This window comes from Biomphalaria glabrata, chromosome 3 (genome assembly GCF_947242115.1).
Source record: "Biomphalaria glabrata chromosome 3, xgBioGlab47.1, whole genome shotgun sequence".
Taxonomy (NCBI): Eukaryota; Metazoa; Mollusca; class Gastropoda; family Planorbidae; genus Biomphalaria; species Biomphalaria glabrata.
The window spans coordinates 37,543,985-37,569,273 of NC_074713.1; the positions used below are offsets into that span (position 1 = coordinate 37,543,985).

The 25,289-nt window shown below is 37.8% G+C and overlaps 1 protein-coding gene across 3 annotated transcripts in view; it reads right to left on the bottom strand.

The window, feature by feature from the left end:
- Positions 1–25,289, bottom strand: part of LOC106072574 (putative N-acetylated-alpha-linked acidic dipeptidase) — a 45,894-nt gene that overhangs the window by 16,006 nt on the left and 4,599 nt on the right. For all 3 annotated transcript variants that reach the window (XM_056024883.1, XM_056024882.1, XM_056024881.1), the window contains 11 exons: positions 23,302–23,603; positions 21,082–21,358; positions 19,843–19,968; positions 16,421–16,610; positions 14,938–15,034; positions 13,718–13,804; positions 11,620–11,705; positions 3,687–3,806; positions 3,374–3,459; positions 1,925–1,988; positions 1,272–1,339 (listed from right to left, as the gene is read on the bottom strand). In XM_056024883.1, coding sequence (XP_055880858.1) covers positions 1,272–1,339; positions 1,925–1,988; positions 3,374–3,459; positions 3,687–3,806; positions 11,620–11,705; positions 13,718–13,804; positions 14,938–15,034; positions 16,421–16,610; positions 19,843–19,968; positions 21,082–21,358; positions 23,302–23,579 — 1,479 coding nt within the window. In that variant the 5' untranslated portion in view covers positions 23,580–23,603. The remainder of the gene's footprint in view (positions 1–1,271; positions 1,340–1,924; positions 1,989–3,373; positions 3,460–3,686; positions 3,807–11,619; positions 11,706–13,717; positions 13,805–14,937; positions 15,035–16,420; positions 16,611–19,842; positions 19,969–21,081; positions 21,359–23,301; positions 23,604–25,289) is intronic.

The window sequence follows — 25,289 nt, forward strand, 5'->3', positions numbered from 1 at the left end:
GCGCAAACTTTCCCTTTTAGAGTTTTCGGTATAATTTACTGCTCTTAAACATATTAAAAACCTGTTTTACTCAGTCAAAGCACGGGCTCCATCAGTTGTTACACTTGCCATCTTGTTCCAAGCCAGCCCAACACTTTCAACACAGTTGCTTAAAGCCTTGAATAAATACTGGCTTTGAGTTTGTGTCTTTGACTGAATGTTTTGAAATATTGCCAAAAAGCATAATCTTCATTTGCTTTAAACTTGTTAGAAGGACAAGTAGAGACAATGTTTCGTTAGCATCTTCACCATAAGTGATAAGAAGATAATTAAAATATTTAATTGTAATATATTAGTTTTTTTTTATATATATTTTATCTTATTTCTATATGTGTCACATAAAATACTCTGGCGGGCCGCATATGGCCCACGGGTCGTAATTTGCCCACCCCTGGTCTAGATGTTAGAAATTTAATTATATTACTGATCCAAACTAATAGATAAAAGTACGCTCAATATAAGCTTTGTGTTTTTTTTTTGTTTTTGTTTTTTTAAATATTTTTAAAAATATCTATAGATCTATGTTTTTTTATTTACATATCATGACATCGTTTCTTTAACAAACTTACAACAAACAAAACCGTTTTTTATGTATGAATCCTCCCACCAGAATCAAGACGAAGGCAGTAACAGTGAAAAAGGCGAAAAAAAATAAGGAGAAGATAGCCAGACACTATACTAAAGTGATGTAACGTTCATCTGTTCCTATGGCCGACTGTTAACTTTGGTGTCATGTAGCCAGAACAATGAACAACACCCCCCCCCCCATTTACCTCAACACCTCAGTACCTATTAGAATTAGACTCATGTGTGCTCTAAAAATTCCATTTTTCAAAATATGTCAATAACATGGGCGTAGCCAGGATTTTTTCCGGGGGGTGGGGAGGGACGGGGGTGTGTGTGTGTGACCCCCCTCATATTCCCCCCTGGCTACGCCCATGGTCAATACCCATTAGAATTGGACTCATGTGTGTTTTCGAAAATCCCAGTCTTCAACATATGTCAGTACCCATTAGAATAGGATTCTAGGGTGTCCTAAAAGTCTTCAACTACTTTAACTTGAGTAAAATGTGAAACTGATCCACTTGTATTTAGTGGTCTTGTATCGAAAGCAATATTTAGAACTTTGCCACAGTTTTAATAATATGGGGAATCGATACATTCAGTCCAGTCTTATCAGTTGATGGTGTCAATTTTTTTACTGCTATGTTTACTTACAACAAGAACATTACCTTTTTACTGGCATCATAAATGATGTTATGCATGAGAGGTGTAGAGGCTACTTTGAGGGTGTCGTTGCCTAGGTGACGTAAACATTCATAGAGGTTTAGGTTTTCATGCTATTACAAAACTCTTAATCTTCATCTCAAATATATAGTAAACAAATGAACTAAATATCGAAACAATACAGTAGTGGCGAATATAATTTACAACAGTAGCACAACGGGAAGCATTCCTAACATAAACACAGCAATACCGAAGTACATATATTCAGAGTACAACTGTGTACAAAAAATGGTTTGGTAATAGTACAAAAGCTCAAATCCAATTAGCAGAAGATATGTATGTCTTGTTCCTATCTGGTCAATGACTAGGGCATGTGAAATACGATGTAGGTCCAGTTAATAAATCTAATGACCAAAGTCTGGTAAACATTTGTGCCCCATGGATTGGGTTTCAACAAAGTGATCTTTATTCATCAAACAACCAGAATGGCTGAGTGGTCGAGTGGTATGTTCTTTAAACTGTTATGATGATAGTCCCGAGTTTTTACCTTGCTAACGTTCATCCACTGTTTCCTACAGGAGGTTTGGACGACAAGGACGCAATAATCTTCATTTCTTAGGGTCATTTATAACGTATAAACAAAACAAAAACAACTTACCAAGTACTGCAATGTCCACATTAATATAGGCCACTGCTCGCTCCCTTAAAGTGGCCACATATTGCTGAAATATTGTGAAATGTAGTGGTTTAAATTCACTCAAACAATGCAGTGCATTACTCTCATAAGTCAGTTTTTCTATTATCTTCTCATTGTTTACAGACTTTTTATTTTATACTTTGATTTTACAGTGGTCAAAAAAACTAAAAAAAAAAATAGTTCATAGTTTTTTCAATGTTTAGTTTGTCAATACGTCCTGCACACCGGATACACCAAACAATGCTAGCTATTTAAAGATTTGCCTTCATTCGATGAACATCTTGAAGAATGAGGGCATCATTGAAAGAAATGAGAGCACAAAGTTCAAAGTCACTTCATTCCATAATTAAATTTTTTTCCACATTCATTGTGTAATTGTGTTGTTAAGGGTTTGCCTTTAAGCACTCATTTCATCTAATATATAAATATGTTTATTTAGAATACTTTATTGATATTTTGGACATGTTATTATAGTGTTTATAATGTTCCCCTACTCTCTTCAGACTTGTTGAGAAATGAAAGAATATATTTTAATAAGTAGATATATTGTAATGTGGAGTTTGTATTTAGTTTCATTGCTTTTGTTTGTTGTAGGGATGTCAATATTATCCTGCGCATATTGCGTGATGTAATGAAGAAAGGTTTGGTGGATGTAGGAAAAATCTTTTGAGAGATAGAAGTACGATTTGAATAATTATGTTCATGCCGCTCTGCGCTCATAAATTTTTATCAAAGTCCAAGGTGTGGTGGAAGTAGTGGAAATCTATTGAGAGATGAGAACGATTAGACTACTTATGATCTTGCCACTGATAACTTATCTCCTGAAGACCATCTTTCACTGTATTTGTCAGTCGTTCTTTCTTAAATAGGAGCGTGTCATTTCAAACCCTGATGTAACGTTGTATTTATTCTAATACACGCTGACTTGAAGAACTACGCCACACACTGGGCAAGAAGTTACAAACGATGTACAGCAATACAAATCTATGGAACTTCTTCTGTACGTACCAGTAATAGCTTATCTTATTGATTTTAATTAACACGCGAAGACATTTTTGACATGAGCTCTCTTGATTCTTTTTGTCTTGGAAATAAAAATAAATATATCTAATATAGTTAATTTCACACTTTTAAAAATTATTATTTTATGGATTACAGGATGAAATGACCAGGGGATGAAGTTACCATGGATGACGTGACCAAATATGAAATGACCAGGGGATGAAGTGACCAAAGATGAAATGACTAGGAATCCATCTTTTTCGTGCACATCTTCAGTTAATTTCAGTAAGGTAACTAACAGTGGGTTCATCCTTTACGTTTGACTTGGTCACTAAAACAAATAATCAAAAGGTTGTCTCTGATGACAGGATGTTTTATACAACATGAGCAGAAGTTGTCAACACTGACCTCAACCCATTCTGTAGAACCAATTAAACCAAACTCTTCAGCTCCCCAGGAACAGAACATAATTGACCTTCTGGGTTTCCATTGACCTTTGTGAAGAAAAAAAAAATGAATTGGATGAGCATAAAGTCTACACGCAATGAATAGTCTACGCTTTCTCTCAAATGCAATTATTTATGTAATTTATTCTTTTGTTTTTCTTGTAACCCCACTTAGAGTTTCATTATAATTTTGTTATCACACATTTATTTTGTTCAATTTATATTGTCAATGTCTATATTCAATAGAATGTCAATGCTCGCAACTGGACTGTTACCTGATTTGACCAATGCTCCCATCACTGTGGCTAGCTCCATGATTACGGCTGTACCACTGGAAGGGTCGATGGCCCCATAGATCCAGGCGTCACGGTGATTGCCAACTAAAACGTAGCGATCTGTTTCAAAATGATAGAATTAATAAATAAAAGAGATTGTGTCTTATTTTTTTCCATTTTCTTCAAATAGTTCGCAAATTATTCTTGGGTTCTGGGTGGAACCTGGACACTAAGCGGGTATTTCGAAAAAGCTCAAATCTTAACTTTGAGCATTACTATCTAACTGGCTACACTGTGAAAACTCTGGTTTGATCGTTATAATTTTTCAAAATATAATCATCTTAAATTCAATATGGCTATTTGGAATACTCTTTCAGCGGGTATTCCCGCACTCGACTTTAATATTTTATTGATGGTTGTATATATAATAACAGTTCCTCCACATTTTGCACACCGTGTCTGATGTAGACATTAGATGGACTGGAAGAGAAATAGTTTGATTGTGAAAGCTCATTGGAAAGTTCCCCCTGCAACATTGAAGACACAGACATAGATTAGACCTAGACTGGACATGGACATCTTTAACAAAAAATGTCGTGAAAAAAAAAAGAACTGAAATAAGGCGTTGTTTTGTAAAGTAGTTATAAGAAGTAAAACTTTTTTTTTCAACCCTTACCTATGGAACATATAATTGTTTAGATCTAGATCTAGTTTCTGAACCCGAAAATAAGAGCATTTTCGTCTCATAATTATTATTTCGCAATTTTTTGGTACATAATCTAGTAAGATTTAGGTAATCAATCTATTTAAATGTACATAAGATGATTAAAATCAACAGACTTGAATTATTTCGATCAAGGATTTTCAAAACATTATCTCAATGGAAACTAACAGGAAATGGCATTATTTCATATATTTGCTTGAATATATAATTCTGTGAATTATAGCCCATTCTATTTAAAATCCACAAAATTGTTATGCATTTTTTCTAAACATTGAAAACTATAGAATCTAGATATTAATTTGTTTTCTAAGACAGAAAAGATCGATTCAGGGCGCCTTTCCTTACAACTTGAAAAAGAGTTACTTACATAATAATCTATATATATATATAGGTCTGTGATCAGATCACTATCGGAGAATAATTTGTTTCCGTTTTCCAGTTTAGTTATACTATATATAGGTCTGTGGTTGAAGCATTACAAGAAATAAAATGAATGAGAAATGGTATAGAGTACCATCAGCGTCATAAAAGAGGAACGGAATTTAAAAAAAAAGATCAAAAAGCTTTTTTTTTTAAATACAATCATAAAGGGGAAATAATTCTTATATTGATTAATAATAAGACTTGTATTCGAGTCCGATGATTAATGAGGAATGTAATCTTATATTAATTGTCTATTCTTGTCTATCCCTTAGTCTGCTGGACCGTTAGGGCACCACGCAAGATTCGTCGACTGTCCTTCTCCATTCCTCTCTGTCCATAGACTTAATTAGAACCTCCTTTCTTTTATGCTGTCCTCCCATCGTTTTCTCTGTCTGCCTCTTCTTCTTTTTCCTGGTACTGTTCCCTGAAGGAAGGTCTTAGCGAGCCCCGAAGATCTTGTGATATGGCCATAGATTTTTAACTTGTGTTTTTTTACGATAGTTAGCAGGTCATCATGGGGTTGCCGCGGTAGCCCTGTCTCTAATCTCTTGGTTTGTGATGCGGTCTTTGATTGTGATACCTAGGATCCTTCTTAGCATCACAATTCTAGCTCTGCAGTCAGCGTCCAAGGCTCACAAGCATATAAAAATGTGGCTATGACCAGGGAGCGCATCATCCTGATTTTGGCGCCTTAGTCTTTCCATATTATTTTAAGTTTAATAAGGCCTGCTGTGGACTGAACAATTCGGGCCAGTAGTTCCGGTTTCGTTCCGTCATCTGAGACAATAGCTCCAAGGTATTTGAAGCTGCTAACACTAGTCAGCTTTTCACCTCCAATACTAATGCCCCTTTTAGAGCCCTATTGGCTATTGGTCATATTGATTACGTAACATGAATTAGCTTATTCCTACACAATATTGTTACGTATTTCTGAATCTTCTGGCTAGATGTATTAGTTGGCACACAAATAAAAACACAGCAAAGAACTTGACGACTAAACTTTCAGTTTCATATAACTTTAATGACTATTAACTCTAACAGTTCGTCACTGTAACATGTAGCGTAGAAGACTGTACAATATCTGTCAGTTTACAGTTAGCTATACTTCGTTGCAATTCATCTCTTCACTTCGTTGCAATTCATCCCTTTTCAACTTTCCTCGAGCCGTATTCCACAGAACAGACCAACGACACACTTCCCAGTGTCGCTCCAGGTCTCCCAAAGCTGAACCAAGTCGTACTCAAGTCTACCGAATCAGAGCCGCACACGTCTTACATCGACTGTATCGACTGTAACGGCTCAAGTCCACTGTAGTTCGCTGTATAGACTTTAACGACAGTAGTCCACTCCAGTTAACTCTACCCTAGTTAACTTGCATCGAGTCGTACACATTTCTCTTCCACAGAGCCGCACACGTCTTACATAGTCTGTATCGACTGTAACGGCTCACTCACGACTCCATACGACTGACTTTCACATTAACTCTCTGGCTTATATAGAGTCCCTAATCGCTTGTCCAAAGTTGCACAAACACGGCTAGTATCCTCTGGAATAACACGTGAAGAAATGTCACATCCTGTCTTTGTTTATACATGTAGATTCCAGAAAACATCGGCTGCAGTGTCATCTAGCCGGGGTCACAAGTTGTGACCTCTATCTGTCACTGGACATTGCTAGTACCTTATGGAATAACACGTAAGGACACGTCACATCCTGACTTTGTTAATACATGTACATTCCAGAAAACACCCGCTGCTTTGTTATCTCGCCGGGGTCATACGTTGACCTCTATCTGTCACTGTCATTTGTAACACTGCCCCCTTCTTAAATCTGTTCGTCCCGAACAGATTCTACTTCACCACGATACTGATGAAATCGATCGACGATCAAGAAGGAAGCTTTGGTGGTTGCCCCCTTCTCAGAGATGTTCTTTCAATCTGGCAGTTGTCCATCTTCTTTCCATAGAAGAATGGGGGCCAAATCCTCATTTTTCAGCAGTTCCTCACAAATGTTTTCATCAATCTTGGTATGGAAATATCGACCTTCAGATGACGACATTGGGCAGCATTCTAACGAGTTCGTGCTTCACTAGCTGAGTTTTACATTTTCAAGCATCTTTTTACAAAGCTTCTTCAGAGATACACAGATTCATCACAGTACTGCAATATTCGCATGATCTTCTTTTAAACAACAGCAACTGACTTGGGTTTGTACGATGTCTGTTGGGTTGATCTTCTTGTACAGTTCTGTCACAGATGGTTACTCACTACAGTTCTGACATCTTAAACTACTTCTTTTCTGTCCTTCTTGCTTCTGACTTAATTAGCGTTCTTCTAAAACCTCTGTTATACTTCATCAAACCTATTCTCATGAGGAATGTTCTTAGATTATTCTTTAATTGCTTCACACTTTCAACTGATTCGTAAGGCTTTCTTCTTTGGTTTGATGGTCCCGGACATAATCTTTTCTAACAACATGGGCTATGGAGTTTCATTAGTGCAGGTGGGGGTCTATCAGTGGGAGAAGTGGTGGGCTTGTTTTCTAACAATATGGGCTGTGGAGTTTCATCAGTGCAGGTGGGGGTCTATCAGTGGGAGAAGTGGTGGGCTTGTTTTCTAACAATATGGGCTGTGGAGTTTCATCAGTGCAGGTGGGGGTCTATCAGTGGGAGAAGGGGTGGGTTTGTATCTTGATCTTGTTGGGGCCATCCACGTTGCACTCTGCATGTGTCGCTTTCTCCGCCTCCTCCATTTGATATTTATTCGGTTGCGTTGATGTCGTTGTCGTTGTCTTGCTTTCTTGTCGATCAATGCTGATGGCAGCCACTTAGCACATAGGAAGGTATTGCATTTCATGGCTGTAGTTATCAAGGCTGTTGATCTAACAAGTTGCTTCAGCATTATTCTTCGATGGGTGCTTTGCAAATGAGCTGCAAGTCCACTTGAAGGCAAGGTGTCAAACACGTCATCACCTTCATCCGAGTCTGGAGGACTCGACTGTGGGGCAGGTTGATAACATTCAACGTGAAAAGGTCCATCAACTTCAGCAGCATCAGTTTCTTTTGTAATTCCTTGACTATCACCAGGGCTTCTCGCGCCTACCTTGATAGCTGTACAAGCTTCTGTTAAGTCTACAGCTTGTTGGTGTATTTCTTGGCATTCACAGTCTTCTTGCATAGCTACGTACGTACAGTTCTTTTCAAACGCATCAGTGCAGTAATCAAGCTTCGAGTTCCTCTCGTAGACACTGGCAGATAGAAGACAGTAGTCTTTAAGGCCCACAGCAACAGGCTTGGACGCAGACCCAACGTTGTCTTGATCTGTTTGGCTGGTTGAGGTACTCATATCAGATATATCTGTAGCTAAAGCTTCGGTCAAACTATAGGTCTCTTCTATTGTTTGTTCAGCGGTATCATTCTGCTTTTCGTTGAAATAGTAACAGCTATCGTCTCTTTTCATTTCTTGTGGGCCACATTCATTTGGTTTGCTATCACAGTCAAAGACAGCACAACCATCACCAACATGCCTATCGTAATTGTCTGTATCGCCACATCCTTGGTTGGACAATTGTTCGCTGTTCATCAATGGTGTAGCTCTTTCATCTGTCGACTCAATCTGATACTGCTGAGTGTTCAGTAGCTCGTTCATCATGGTTCTCGTTTGATCTTTTATCGTATCTGTTTGTTCTTCAGTCTTGTTGGGCGTGGTAGCTATTTGTTCATTCTCATTCATGGCTTTGATCAACTGGTTAAATGAAGAAAATCTGGAGTAGATTTCTGATTCTATCTCCTTAATGCTCTCTTTCACCGAGTTCATTTTGTATTGCAAAGTTCTCAGGAGCTCCATCGTATTAGGTTTGATTTCAAATTGGGAAGTGTCTGGATTCTCATCTTCCTTCAACAGGGCTTGTCTGAGACGTGCTGTTAGAGTTTCCTTATTTCCGTTAAGCTGTAGACTTCTTTCTCGAAGCTCTTGTCTAAGTTCTTTCATGTCAAGTTCATTAAGAAGTTTAGTGGAACACATTCTAGCCAGAAAGATCCCACTTCTGACACCAATTGTTACGTATTTCTGAATCTTCTGGCTAGATGTATTAGTTGGCACACAAATAAAAACACAGCAAAGAACTTGACGACTAAACTTTCAGTTTCATATAACTTTAATGACTATTAACTCTAACAATTCGTTACTGTAACATGTAGCGTAGAAGACTGTACAATATCTGTCAGTTTACAGTTAGCTATACTTCGTTGCAATTCATCTCTTCACTTCGTTGCAATTCATCCCTTCTCAACTTTCCTCGAGCCGTATTCCACAGAACAGACCAACGACACACTTCCCAGTGTCGCTCCAGGTCTCCCAAAGCTGAACCAAGTCGTACTCAAGTCTACCGAATCAGAGCCGCACACGTCTTACATCGACTGTATCGACTGTAACGGCTCAAGTCCACTGTAGTTCGCTGTATAGACTTTAACGACAGTAGTCCACTCCAGTTAACTCTACCCTAGTTAACTTGCATCGAGTCGTACACATTTCTCTTCCACAGAGCCGCACACGTCTTACATAGTCTGTATCGACTGTAACGGCTCACTCACGACTCCATACGACTGACTTTCACATTAACTCTCTGGCTTATATAGAGTCCCTAATCGCTTGTCCAAAGTTGCACAAACACGGCTAGTATCCTCTGGAATAACACGTGAGGAAACGTCACATCCTGTCTTTGTTTATACATGTAGATTCCAGAAAACATCGGCTGCAGTGTCATCTAGCCGGGGTCACAAGTTGTGACCTCTATCTGTCACTGGACATTGCTAGTAGCTTCTGGAATAACACGTAAGGACACGTCACATCCTGTCTTTGTTGATACATGTACATTCCAGAAAACACCCGCTGCTTTGTTATCTCGCCGGGGTCATACGTTGACCTCTACCTATCACTGTCATTTGTAACAATATTATTGAAAGAAACTCTATGCATACATTTTCTTACAAGATGTCTATTGGATGTGTTTGTTGATTATAGTGTGTCCAGAGGTGGGCTGCTTATTGAAAAAACAAACAATAACAACACATATAGCTCTAGATTGTCATTTAATAAGGGCGGAGCTTATGTTCAAAATATTTAGCATGACATAGTGCGGCGTCCTTAGATAATAAATGGTAGAGGCGTAGTCCCACGTATCAAGGATATCAAGCGATGGGGACGACGTAGTAGCAAGGCTTGTGGTCACCACCTCATCCCCATTTCCCTAGTAGTGGACGTCATTCATATTTGCATAAGAAAAGTCACCAATTAAATTATACAAAACACCGAAAAAATTGAACGAGGTTTAACAACGTAGCGAAAGAGATAGACGATATTTTATGTAATGTTTTAATACCCATTTAGGCCCAGGGAAGGTACCTCACCAACCTTTCCCTTGGTATGCCACTTGTATAGAGAGTGCAGGGAAGGTACCTCACCAACCTTTCCCTTGGTATGCCACTTGTATAGAGAGTGCAGGGAAGGTACCTCACCAGCCTTTCCCTTGGTATGCCACTTGTACAGAGAGTGCAGGGAAGGTACCTCACCAACCTTTCCCTTGGTATGCCACTTGTATAGAGAGTGCAGGGAAGGTACCTCACCAGCCTTTCCCTTGGTATGCCACTTGTATAGAGAGTGCAGGGAAGGTACCTCACCAACCTTTCCCTTGGTATGCCACTTGTATAGAGAGTGCAGGGAAGGTACCTCACCAGCCTTTCCCTTGGTATGCCACTTGTATAGAGAGTGCAGGGAAGGTACCTCACCAACCTTTCCCTTGGTATGCCACTTGTATAGAGAGTGCAGGGAAGGTACCTCACCAGCCTTTCCCTTGGTATGCCACTTGTATAGAGAGTGCAGGGAAGGTACCTCACCAGCCTTTCCCTTGGTATGCCACTTGTATAGAGAGTGCAGGGAAGGTACCTCACCAGCCTTTCCCTTGGTATGCCACTTGTATAGAGAGTGCAGGGAAGGTACCTCACCAGCCTTTCCCTTGGTATACCACTTGTATAGAGAGTGCAGGGAAGGTACCTCACCAGCCTTTCCCTTGGTATGCCACTTGTATAGAGAGTGCAGGGAAGGTCCCTCACCAGCCTTTCCCTTGGTATGCCACTTGTACAGAGAGTGCAGGGAAGGTCCCTCACCAGCCTTTCCCTTGGTATGCCACTTGTATAGAGAGTGCAGGGAAGGTACCTCACCAGCCTTTCCCTTGGTATGCCACTTGTATAGAGAGTGCAGGGAAGGTACCTCACCAGCCTTTCCCTTGGTATGCCACTTGTATAGAGAGTGCAGGGAAGGTACCTCACCAGCCTTTCCCTTGGTATGCCACTTGTATAGAGAGTGCAGGGAAGGTACCTCACCAGCCTTTCCCTTGGTATGCCACTTGTATAGAGAGTGCAGGGAAGGTACCTCACCAGCCTTTCCCTTGGTATGCCACTTGTATAGAGAGTGCAGGGAAGGTACCTCACCAGCCTTTCCCTTGGTATGCCACTTGTACAGAGAGTGCAGGGAAGGTACCTCACCAGCCTTTCCCTTGGTATGCCACTTGTATAGAGAGTGCAGGGAAGGTACCTCACCAGCCTTTCCCTTGGTATGCCACTTGTACAGAGAGTGCAGGGAAGGTACCTCACCAACCTTTCCCTTGGTATGCCACTTGTATAGAGAGTGCAGGGAAGGTACCTCACCAGCCTTTCCCTTGGTATGCCACTTGTATAGAGAGTGCCAAATAGCTCAATACTAAGCAACGTATATCTTCCCAAAAAACTACCTGGCTCAACTGTTCCTCGAATCAAACCAAAAACATTTTCTGCTTTGGCTCTTTTATTAGTAGTCGTCACATTCAGTTGAATTGTCCTGTTGACACAGTGAAAGGAGTTAATAAACAAATAATCATTTTGTTTGGTGTAATAGGTATATATATATATATATACCTCTTTACACCAAACAAAATGATATATATATATATATATAGGTGACCCGTCAAAATAGCGCTGACAAAATAGCGCTGACAAAATAGCGCGAAATTTCCCGACAAAATAGCGCGAAATTTCCCGACAAAATAGCGCGAAATTTCCCGACAAAATAGCGCGAAATTTCCCGACAAAATAGCGCGAAATTTCCCGACAAAATAGCGCGAAATTTCCCGACAAAATAGCGCGAAATTTCCCGACAAAATAGCGCGAAATTTCCCGACAAAATAGCGCGAAATTTCCCGATAAAATAGCGCAAGACAAAATAGCGCGGACTTCTATATGATGTGTATAAAAGTACCGGATTATTAGTAATTTAATGTCATGGGCATCATTTTTGTTGGTGTCTATATTTTTCAATATTAAAACATCTGAAATTATGCAATATTTGCAGAGAACGTGAGTACTTTAAATTTTATATCATTCCCTTTTTCACCTTTGATTAAAAAGGATCTTGAAATGCGGTGACCCGACAAAATAGGATAGGAAATACGAAAGTGTGTTCTACTATAATCAGAAATCTGCGGCATCTTTCTTTAATCAAAACAGGGCGTAAGGAATTTGTAGGACTATTGGGAGGACAACTTTATTGGTCGCCGGAGACGAAACTGCAGAGTGACTCCAAGATTTCCAATAGCATTATGGAATGTTTAGAGATCGTGTGTAGGACAATCTACCACTAACAAACAATTCAGTGGAGGGATGGCACCATGCATTTCAACTGTCTATTGACGGTCATCACCCTAATGTGTACAAGTTAATCTCTTACTTCCTCAGAGAACAGGAGAACACTGAGAACAAAATTCTGAGGTACAATGCTGGAGAACGAAGTAAAGATGCAAGTAAGACAAAGTACCTCCAACTTAACTGACGACTTGAAGCTATATTACCAATGTACAGAAACAAGCCAGTGATGGAATTTCTACGTGACATTTCATACAATTTAACATTGTGAAAGTTTGTGTGTGTGTGAGTAAATTTGACAAGTATCTTTGCGTGTTTTCTAAGTACACTTTTATTTTTATAATGTAAATAAATGCTATATTTTGAAATTATTCATTTTACCTTTTTTTATTTTTGCTTATTTATGTTTTAAGATATCTAAATTGATTCCTGCAAAATGACTGAAAAATTATGATAACTTTAAAACAAAAAAAAAATATTGGGTCTATTAATATTTTACGATATCTAAAGTATTTCTTTCAAAATGACTAAAATATACTTTTTTTCTGCGCTATTTTGTTCGCGCTATTTTGTTCGCGCTATTTTGTCGGCGCTATTTTGTCCGCGCTATTTTGACGGGGTACCATATATATATATATGGTTTACAATTTCTAAATCTATATAGCACAACACTTTCAAACCTACATTCCAACTGGTCAAATCCTGCCGTTGTATTTTTGTCAGGCCTCGAGTATAGTTTGAGTGATATGTAAATTTGATAAACTCGTTTTAAAAATTAAAACTAGAATTCTATATAAGTAGTATAAAAGCTGTATACAATCATAATAAACAGGGACTGTAGATGTTATTTCTCCCACACCCATTCTGGGATTAAGTTGAAACTTCGCACAACTATTCATTGGCATAGACAAGATATTAATTAATAAAAATAATAACGAATTAGTTCCTGGTTATGAATTATTTTGTTTGGTGTTTGTAAGGAAAATAACTTCTACATTATTGAGATATATAGATGTATATGCGAAGTTCTTCCATTAAGATAACGTTGTTGTTTTTTAAAGATTTATATATTATTTTTTCTTTGAAATGACAGAACAAAACAGAACAAAATATCCATTCGAGGTGGACTACATTTTCGTGAAGTGATAAGGGATTGCCTTGTCCAGAGTAGATATTTTATATTTAAGACGCATGTACATAATTTAAACTTACATTCCATTTTGTAAAAATCCCGGCCCTGTATTATACGACACATTCAAACTTCCTTTCCAGTTTGGTATTGGCGCTCCATTCAAGTGCCTGCAGAACAAATGTCGTCTGATTATAATTGGTTGACCAAAACTATTGAATGCAATGTAAAAACCAGAATCTGAGAGCGTTTCTCTAATGGAAGACAATGGTTTTATTTAACTGTTTTCTCTAATTTTTTGCTTTTAGTTCTATTACATGTATACTAATAAGACTGCGAACTTGTTTTCAAACCCTTTCCTTCCGCCGTTGCGAGCTGGCCCTACTCCCTAAGCCTTGTGTAAATGTCGTATCAGATACAGTTGTAGAGACACAAGCTGCTTTACTTTCAGTCACTTGAATCTAGTCCAGTGTTCGTGGCCTCGCGTAAACCACGTGCTAATAGGCCTCATTCACCAAAACGAACGGTCACGTGATAACCATTGATAAAACAACCAAAAATACTGGCACGCGATATCCATTGATTCGAATGAAGTCGTAAGTTGTATGGTAGAGATGGGAAGCAGGTGGCCCAATGTTGTTTACGATTGGTGAATGGGGTCCATTTTCCAGCGAAACAACAATCACACTTCACTCCACACAGACAGTACTTACTGAACAGGTCAAGGTTAATTGAGGCAGGAAAAAGAGGAGGGGGGGATATCCTCAACATCCTGGATATCTGAAAACATGACCTCTAAACAAACATCACCCTATTTATACCGTTTAAAAAGTTATACAAAACAGGTTTATGATCAGGTAGTGAGCGCAGTTCAAATAGAGGACGTAGTCAGCTAGTCACTACGTGGGGTCTTTGAATAGCTTTAGTGAGTCTAATAGGAAATGGGATTATAGGCACTCTGTTTCATTTTAAAACAAGATCATTTCTTTAAAACCACTTAGGTGAAGAGACACCATACACAATAAATTGAGTGGCTACAAGACACCACAGATCTTGATCTTTTCTAAAGTTTGAAGTAGCATACAATTTGAATGTTAAACTTATCTACATTAATCTTGCCATTTCTATTGAGAGATTGACACAATTAATCCTTCGAAATTCAGCGTCCATCTGACTAACCAACTCAATAACCAGCTGCTGAATTTTGTTTTCAAAGATACCACATACTTCCGCCTCTGTTCGCTAAATGTACATTGTCTTTATATACATTTTTGACATAAGCAGACTTACCGTACACACTTACTTTAGTATTTCGGCGGCGGCTCCATAGCCGATAGGGTGTGAAGGAATTTTAGGCAGAGGTGGATCCACTTTGTCCTCGTCATAGCGATAGGCCAGGTCTTGAGGGAGAGTTGAAATATATATATATATATACTATGTGTGTGTGTGTGTGTGTGTGTAATGTTTAATGCTTTAAAAATAGTAGCAGTTTGTATATGTATGTTCTATTTTTTTTTATTTTTTTTTAAATGCCAAATATTAGTTCAATGAATAGTTTAAAAATGCTTGAATAAAAAGATAAAAAAAATAAATTGGTTTACACATGCGCCAGAGCTTTGCAAGATCTAAAAATATCATGATATCATATTTTAAATTTCAATTCTAGTTTTTTCAATCTAAACATAACAGAGGTCGGACGGACCGGCGACAGACAGACCACACCAAATTTCATTTCCGGAGACTCTAAAAAGATTTACTATAAAATGTGTTGCTCAATGTGTTAAATCCCACAGTCTTGCTACAGGATTACCTACTGGGCGTCGCAAAGGCACCTGGTTCGTTTTTTTGTTTAAAAACAGATATTAAGGATTCTTTTTTTTTTTAAATAGAGGTTCTCATTTACAGTCTCCCACAACTAGAGAGCGCTAGGAGTTTGCAAGTAGGAGAAGAAGATGTTATAGAATGAGGAGACAAAGACAAATGCAGGAAGTTTGGGTCAATGTGCTATCATCTTAATTTCTGAAGGCCCTTTCAAATCAGGAAATACATTGAAACTTTGCTCATATTATTTTCTGTGGAAGCCAATTTAGGACAGGCAATGTAGGACAGGCAATGTAGGACAGGCAATGTAGGACAGGCAATGTAGGACAGGCCTATTTAGTTCCCCTTTCAGATCTTGCGACCTATGGAACAGATGATGTAAAGGTCCACAACGAGGGTGTCATGTGGCCAACACAGCGACCAACTGCCTTTACTTGCCCCCAACAAATGTAAGGTACCCATTAGAGTTGGTTGGACTCAGGCGCGCCCTCAAAGTTCTAAAATTCCAAAACACATTCTTCATGGGGGTTCGAACGAGACTCTTTCGTTCGGAAGTCAAGCGTTTTACGACTCTACCACCGCGCCACCCAGAACTGGCTAACTGGTGTGACGCTTTGGTTTAACGAAGTTAAAAAGAAAGCTCTAAAATCTAATTTCATAAAGTGCAGATCAAGAGTGAGCACGACATTTCCGCAATGCATGTTTTGTTTAGCACATTCCTTCTAGTCACCAATACAATCTTGTAACTTATTAGGATACAAATGTATGCCTGACGAGTAGAGGATTGTTTCCGGAACTGACAGTGTTGTTTTTTTTATAACGTTGATTACAAAGACGTACACATTGTTTTTAGGTATGTTAGAACTGTTTAGATACACACACACACACACGAGCTTTAAAAACACACACAGTCTGACAAACACACAACTTATTCACGTGTTTCTGCATTGGCTGAGATGACTCACTATTGGCAGGGTATCCAGGAGTCAGCGGGTCACCGTCACCAGTGAAGACTGTACCTCTCTGAACCCCAGTGGAAGGAAGCCACCAAGTGTCTGGGTAGACCCTGTAATCACCCTCCTTGAACCCAGTGTAATCATAGGGATCGCTGTAGATAATGATCCCAATGGCGCCATAAGAAGCTGCAATGTCAACCTAAAAATAAGAAAGAAAAAAAAAAGCTAAACTAAATCGCAAATTATCAGTGTCAAATCCCTGTTTCAGTCAAATCCCTGTTTCAGTCAAATCCCTGTTTCAGTCAAATCCCTGTTTCAGTATCAAATCCCTGTTTCAGTATCAAATCCCTGTTTCAGTCAAATCCCTGTTTCAGTGTCAAATCCCTGTTTCAGTCAAATCCCTGTTTCAGTCAAATCCCTGTTTCAGTATCAAATCCCTGTTTCAGTATCAAATCCCTGTTTCAGTCAAATCCCTGTTTCAGTCAAATCCCTGTTTCAGTATCAAATCCCTTTTTTAGTCAAATCCTTGTTTCAGTCAAATCCCTGTTTCAGTCAAATCCCTGTTTTAGTCAAATCCCTGTTTCAGTCAAAACCTGTTTCAGTCAAATCCCTGTTTCAGTCAAATCCCTGTTTTAGTCAATCCCTGTTTCAGTCAAATCCCTGTTTCAGTCAAATCCCTGTTTCAGTCAAATCTTTGTTTCAGTCAAATCCCTGTTTCAGTCAATCCCTGTTTCAGTCAATCCCTGTTTCAGGCAAATCCCTGTTTCAGTCAAATCCCTGTTTCAGTCAATCCCTGTTTCAGTCAATCCCTGTTTCAGTCAAATCCCTGTTTCAGTCAAATCCCTGTTTTAGTCAATCCCTGTTTCAGTCAAATCCCTGTTTTAGCCAATCCCTGTTTCAGTCAAATCCCTGTTTCAGTCAAATCCTTGTTTTAGTCAATCCCTGTTTCAGTCAAATCCCTGTTTCAGTCAAATCCCTGTTTTAGTCAAATCCCTGTTTCAGTCAAATCCCTGTTTCAGTCAAATCCTTGTTTTAGTCAATCCCTGTTTTAGTCAAATCCCTGTTTCAGTCAAATCCTTGTTTCAGTCAAATCCCTGTTTTAGTCAAATCCCTGTTTCAGTCAAATCCCTGTTTTAGTCAATCCCTGTTTCAGTCAAATCCCTGTTTCAGTCAAATCCCTGTTTTAGTCAATCCCTGTTTCAGTCAAATCCCTGTTTCAGTCAAATCCCTGTTTTAGTCAAATCCCTGTTTCAGTCAAATCCCTGTTTCAGTCAAATCCTTGCTTTTGTCAATCCCTGTTTCAGTCAAATCCCTGTTTCAGTCAAATCCCTGTTTTAGTCAAATCCCTGTTTCAGTCAAATCCCTGTTTTAGTCAAATCCTTGTTTCAGTCAAATCCCTGTTTTAGTTAAATCCCTGTTTTAGTCAATCCCTGTTTCAGTCAAATCCTTGTTTATCACCAAATCCCTGTTTATCAGTTAAATATCAGTTTGTCAGTCGAATCCCAGTTTGCCAGCTAAATCCCAATTTGTCATTCTAATACCTGTTTATCTAACTCCATTTTATTGACATCAGCGTAATTTAGCTTCCTTTATTTCAAGAGAAAGGGGAAGTAATTGTCAATGTGTAATATGAGAAATATTGTTTTCTTGTAAGCGACACTCCCCATAAACAAGTACTATTTTAAAACTTTGGACATTACAACTCCTTGATAGCCTCTGTGAAAGAATTCAAACATATCGTCACTGCAGAGGGCGCTGTGATTAGGTGAGCAGGTGGACGAAAAAGTACAAAAAGGTAACAATTTATTACTTACCATGTACTTTGAACAATTAAGCTTATGTGGTGATTGAAACAATGGCGGTTAATTTACCAAACGATTTTAAATTTGAAGATCTTTCTCAACAGGTTCATACAAAAGCCGAAGTAAAATTGTTTAAGAATACACATGAAATGTAATTTCTTTTTTAAAGCATTCATTAACATTCTTATTGATGAGCTCCAGTCTTTTATGTTTAATTCTAAACATTTTATCTTTTTTTTTTAGGAATGTAGATCTAGATTTATAAGGTCGAAAATAAACTAAATCAATGAATAAAATCAAATGAAAGTTGTTGTTTATTCGATAACAATGACTCGTGTGCTAGTAGAATCTCCACTGTAAGATGCTAAAACATATGCTGGGATACAATTGTAAACCTCTGACTATTCCACCGAATAATAAAATGACTAAAATAAATGATTCACGTTGAACTAATCAGAAATGCATTATCTTTAAGCGCCAAAGGTATAAGCTAGTTTCTAAATAAAATTAATTGAACTCACCACACCACATCTAACACAACACAATGTCATTACATCGCACCACATCTAACACAACATAATGTCATTGCACCACATCTAACACAACACAAGGTCATCGCACCACATCTAACAAAACACAATGTCATTGCTCCCCACCACATCTAACACACCACAAGGTCCTTGCATCACACCATATCTAACACAACACAAGGTCGTTGCATCACAACACATCTAACACAACTCAAGGTTATTGTATCACACCACATATAACACAACACAAGGTCATTGCATCACACCACATATAACACAACATAAGGTCATTGCATCACACCACATATAACACAACACAAGGTCATTGCATCACACCACATATAACACAACACAAGGTCATTGCATCACACCACATATAACACAACACAAGGTCATTGCATCACACCACATATAACACAACTCAAGGTTATTGTATCACACCACATATAACACAACACAAGGTCATTGCATCACACCACATATAACACAACACAAGGTCATTGCATCACACCACATATAACACAACACAAGGTCATTGCATCACACCACATATAACACAACACAAGGTCATTGCATCACACCACATATAACACAACACAAGGTCATTGCATCACACCACATATAACACAACTCAAGGTTATTGTATCACACCACATATAACACAACACAAGGTCATTGCATCACACCACATATAACACAACACAAGGTCATTGCATCACACCACATATAACACAACACAAGGTCATTGCATCACACCACATATAACACAACACAAGGTCATTGCATCACACCACATATAACACAACACAAGGTCATTGCATCACACCACATATAACACAACACAAGGTCATTGCATCACACCACATATAACACAACACAAGGTCATTGCATCACACCACATATAACACAACTCAAGGTTATTGTATCACACCACATATAACACAACACAAGGTCATTGCATCACACCACATATAATACAACACAAGGTCATTGCATCACACCACATATAACACAACACAAGGTCATTGCATCACACCACATATAACACAACACAAGGTCATTGCATCACACCACATATAACACAACACACTTTACTCACCTTATCACCCCTAAACAGTTTTCCATATTTCACGATCACTATTCGACCATCGACACTGATATTTTGTATTCTCAGCAAGTCATCATAGTCTTCAACTCTACCATAGTTTACAAACACCAGCTCCCCCTGTCGTTAGAAAGAATACAAACTACTCTTTAACAAACAAGCAGTAATATCAAGCATTATGTTGCTCTAATAATTGTTACAGTATTTCAAAAACACTCTGTTATTAACTAAAAGTTAATCATGCCATTTATCTCAAAATTGAAAGGTTTATCTCCCTTTCTATTATATCAAACAAAATTAATTAATTATCACTGAGTTACTAATTGTTTTTTTTTTTTTTTTGGATTGATTCATGTAATGTCATCGACTATAAATACTTTTGTTCAACTTGATCCGAAAATGGGAAGTATGAGAGAAATGTGACAAACTTAGTGGATTAAATCCGTATATACATCCACATCTCTAATTAAGTAGCATTTATTTCCCTTATTTCGATATTAAATAAGATAATTAATAACCAATAACCAATTAACTATTTTGTTTCTACGTTGTTTTATTGATTTATGTTTTGCCAAGCACAATGAATAATTGTGTTAAGTTTGAACTTGATCCGAGAATAGGAAGTGGAAGAAAAAAAAACATTTTCAAATTGCCAAAGAAAGCCCACAGAAAAGCCATTGATAGGAGCAAAAGATGTACAAAACACACTTATATAGACCTCAGGCGAACAACGGTAATACTGCACTCAACCTTAATCAGTTATCTTTGAAAAGACATTGTTATTTAGAGTTGCTTCCCTTGGTCCAAAGTTTTGGTTATTGTCCTAGAGTAGATCAAGAGTATCCTAGACATAAAAATCTACCTAGATATGTAGTTCTTTTTTTGAAGTGTGCTGGATTTAGTTGCAGTGTTACAGCATATTATATTTTATTTTTGTTTTGGATTAAATACATGTATACACGTGTTGATGTTATAGTTTTAACATGTCCTGTACAACTTCTCAAAACAAAGGTACGATGTTTTAAGTAACTCAACTTATCCATTAGTTTGCTTTCGTACATTTGTTAGCATGGCGGATGACACAATTAGAAGAAGTACTTTCTGATCACTAGCCAAAGGTTTAAGCCACAAACCTCTACAAGCCTCTACAAACCTCTACAAACCTCTACAAACCTTTACAAACCTCTACAAACCTCTACAAGCCTCTACAAACCTCTACAAGCCTCTACTAACCTCTACAAGCCTGTTTGGTGAGTAGGCGTTGAACGGCATCACTACGTCCGGCTCTCCGGAGATGTCGCTTTCGTGTTCTTTGGCGTCATAGACCACGCTTCCGCTGGCGTTGATCAGACGGACACTGTTAGGCGTGACATCACTGGGGTAGGACAGCAACACGTCATAGGGCGTGGTCTGGACGTGAAGGCCGTTTGATTTGAAGTGATTCTGAAGTAACGTGACCAGCTCAAAGTCACGTGATCTGCCCGCTATATGTGGATGTTTGGTTAGGTCCCTGAAATAAATTAAGGAAAATGTCATAACAGTTAAGTTTGGATGTTTGGTCAGGTTACTTAAATAAAAAGCAGGGATCAATATCGTGTACGTCTTTTTCGAAAGCTCCCATCTCCCCCCCCCCTCCCCCCGAGCGCTATATAAATATTTTAGTACTGTGACTGTCAATGTTGGATACAGTAGGAAAAGAAATCCGGTTTCAGTCGACGTCAACAAATCTAACTAGAGGAGGTCAAGAGGAATGGACAATAAGACTTAAAGAACGTTTGTAATAAAGTATCAATCAAAAGTAATGGGTGGTGAGAATGATTTAAAGTAAACATGTCCTAATTGTAACACGCCATTGTGACTAGGTCTAGAAATATGACAAGACGAAAATAAAGCTCGTTTGACAATGAGCTCCACAGATGTTAAATGAAATTACTCCCCCCCCCCCCTTTTTGTTTTTGTAGTTAAAAGCCCACATTAAGGCTCACTATAATCTCTCATATTGTGATTTATAAAATGTAGTAAATGTATCGTGTATAATCATTTACACTGACCAGTAGTTCAAAGGTTGAATACAATTTGAAATTATTATACAGGTCACAGAATACGGGAAAAAAAAAAGAAGAATATCATTTGAGACTATTACACTTAAAGATATTTAAAAAAAAAACAGACTTAGCCTTAACCGCTAAGTAAAATTAATTTTAAAATATTGTTTAAAAAGCGTATCACCAGTTAGCTGCCCATTAAGATGAAGTATTTGCAGTAGCGTGATGCAGTCTAATCTCTGTCACTGTATCGAATGTATTCACTAATTAAACACGACGTTCTCGTTGATAAAACGTGATGCCTCATAATTTCAATTCACTTAGCTGTTTCAACTTTTTCTTAATTCACTTAGCTGTTTCAACTGTTTTCTTAATAGTTAGGTTTTAAACCCTTTCTAGTGTGTCTGACCAGACATCTTCAATAATGTAACTCCAAACACAAAAGATTAGAAGTGATGTTACTTCATAATGGTTTTGTGGAGAATTGCTCCCTCCCCCCCATTTAAAAAAATTGAGAATTCGTTTTTTATTATTACAAAGCTTACATTTATTAACTTTGTCTGTCTGTTTGTCTGTGTAATACACATAGCGTACGCATTATTTCTCCCTAAAAATATGAATTTAAAAAAAGGAATATAAGGAATATATATATATATATATATATATATATATATATATATATATATATATATATATATATATATATAAATAGAAGTCAGCACTTACAACTATATCTCTCAATAACAAAGAAGCTATTTCCCTTAGTTGATATCAGGCAAAATAATTTATTACAAATAACTATAATTATTTCAACTTGATCCAAGAATGAATGTGGTAGAAATAACTTTTTCAATTATCTATGGGGACGAAATCTTACATAGTTAACCATATCTATAAATACTCAAGGATTAATTTCTCTTGCTGATATCAAACAAAATAGTTAATTACGAGTAATTAATTGCCTTTTTTTATTCGTGATATGTCTATGCCGATGAATAATAGTACAAAGTTTCAACTTGATCCGAGAATGGGTGTCGCAGAAATAACCTGTACAAACTTTTTACCAGACAGACATTGTGAGTTGATATAAGCTTTGTAAAAACATAAAGAAACTGCCTACTGCTACAGTTTTACAAATAACATTTTCCCCATGCCCGATGCTGTACGTTTGTTATCTCTGAAGAGATTGTATGTGGTATAAATGTCACGTGTCCAGTGAAGGCTCTACAAGTTGAACATTCAAAGTTTGACCAACGTTTCAACAATGGCTGACGAAGAGCGAAAGTAAGAAATAACAAAATAATTTATAATAAATAATTGTTTTTATTTTGTTTGTAACAAACGTTGTCAGTCCAGACCGTGTCCTAATTAGACCAGTTAATTAGGAGTTGTAATTAGGTCACATTACCTTAAATAACTCTCTATCCTTTCTGGATCTATTGAATTCAAGATCAGGTCCGAGATGTCTGGATTCTCTTCGCTGACCAGCGTGTCCGGCACATCTTTCAGAAATAATCCGTCACTGTTGTCTTTATCACAGATAGCAAAGGCGCCAATAAGCAGACCAACGACCAATCCGACAACAGCTGAGAGGACTAGAAATAAAATCAGTTTTGTCAGATTTATCTTGGATTTCTTTCTGAGAATATCCTCAGTGCTCAACATTTCCGTGCTGGTGGAACTCATCTTTAAATGTGGATTGATACAATACTGCAGAGGAAAGAGAAATACAACAACGTATTTTGAAAAAAAAATTTTAAGTGTATCAATTAGTTTGAACCAGTAACTAGATCTAGACTAAAAATAATAAATTAGATTTTTTTTTTAACCAATTGTTTTTGTTTAGCGCTATTTTATGCTTTTAGTTTCCTCAATACACTATGATCCTATCACTTGTCTGGGCCAGTTGGGGCGGGGGGGAAGAAGGGGACATCTGGGTAAATATTACCGTGGTCGCTTTTTAAATGCATTCATAAAAAAAAAATTAAAACAAAAAATAACGAGTACAATTTCTTTCCCTTGTTCGATACCCAAAAAAAAAAAAGATAAATTACCAATAGTTAATAACTAATTGTTGTTTTGTTATTTGATTCGTGTGTTGTCAGGTAAAAGAAGTAAGTGTGCACAATTTCAGCTTGATTCCAGATTGGGTGTGGGAGAAATAGCGTGTACAAACTACTTTTACCAGACAGACAGAGTTGATATAAGCTTTGTAATAAAAACTTGAGCAGAGTTTCTCTTCCAAACGTAACCAAAGTCAGTCACAACATGGTAGCCGAAAAGAGGAAAGTGAAAGCAAGGCCATTCACGTTTAACATGGCGTCGCACCTTCTTAGATGACGTAAAATCCGTGGGCACCATTTGGTAAGAGGTGAAAGCGAGACCAATCGTTATAGAAGACCTGAACACTGACCTGCAACGTCACAACCTGTGGGAAGTTTAGACCAATAGCTGGTTGCCACGTCATATACCAATCTCTGTGGAGATAAGGGTGCTGAACGCCACGGAAGGACCTACTATTACAATGGACCTCCTTCACCAATCGTAAATAAACAACATTTAGCCACGCGATTCTCTATCTCTTCTATACAAATTACGATATAATTTTTAATACACTATGGCTATCAAGTGACAGTTTTTTTTCGTTGTTTTATCAATATCATCACGTGACTAAATGTTGTTTGTTTACGATTGGTGAAGGAGGTCCATTGAATAGAAATGTTATTTTGCTCTGGAAAATGAAACTGAAATTGATCTGAAAGTAATAGAGCAGATAGAGTCTACTAGACGTAGCCAGAAGTAGGCTGAGGTCGTGTATACTTTCCTGGAGAGAAATACCATCAAATATGCGCAGCTCAATCATCAGAAAATTAATGCGAAACTTCTCTGATAAATCTTAAATGACACACTTATGATTTGTAAGTTCCAGATATAAATTTATCACTCCAAACATTTTGAGCACATTACTTGTAGCATAACACACAACCAGACAGCCAACCACATAAAAAAAAGTTTGAGACCACACAGCCAGACAGCCAACCACACCATCAGTGCGAGACCACACGAGCAGCCAACCACAACATCAGTGCGAGACCACACGAGCAGCCAACCACAACATCCAGTATGAGACGAAACAAAAAGCTAATTATTTCTTGAAACTTTTAGTTTGTACTATTTAAGACAAACACTAAACATTAAAACAAACTAAAAGAAACCGTAACCAAGGTTTCGCAATATAAATATTCTCCGCCAATCAAAAAACAACTCAATACCACTAAGTCTATTACCACTCGACAAGATCTAGTCAAAACAAGATTACAAAGAGAGTTTGTGTTACACAAACTTAGAGGCGGCCCCCGTCGAAGTCGGATCCCTGTCGGATCTGCATATTCGCAA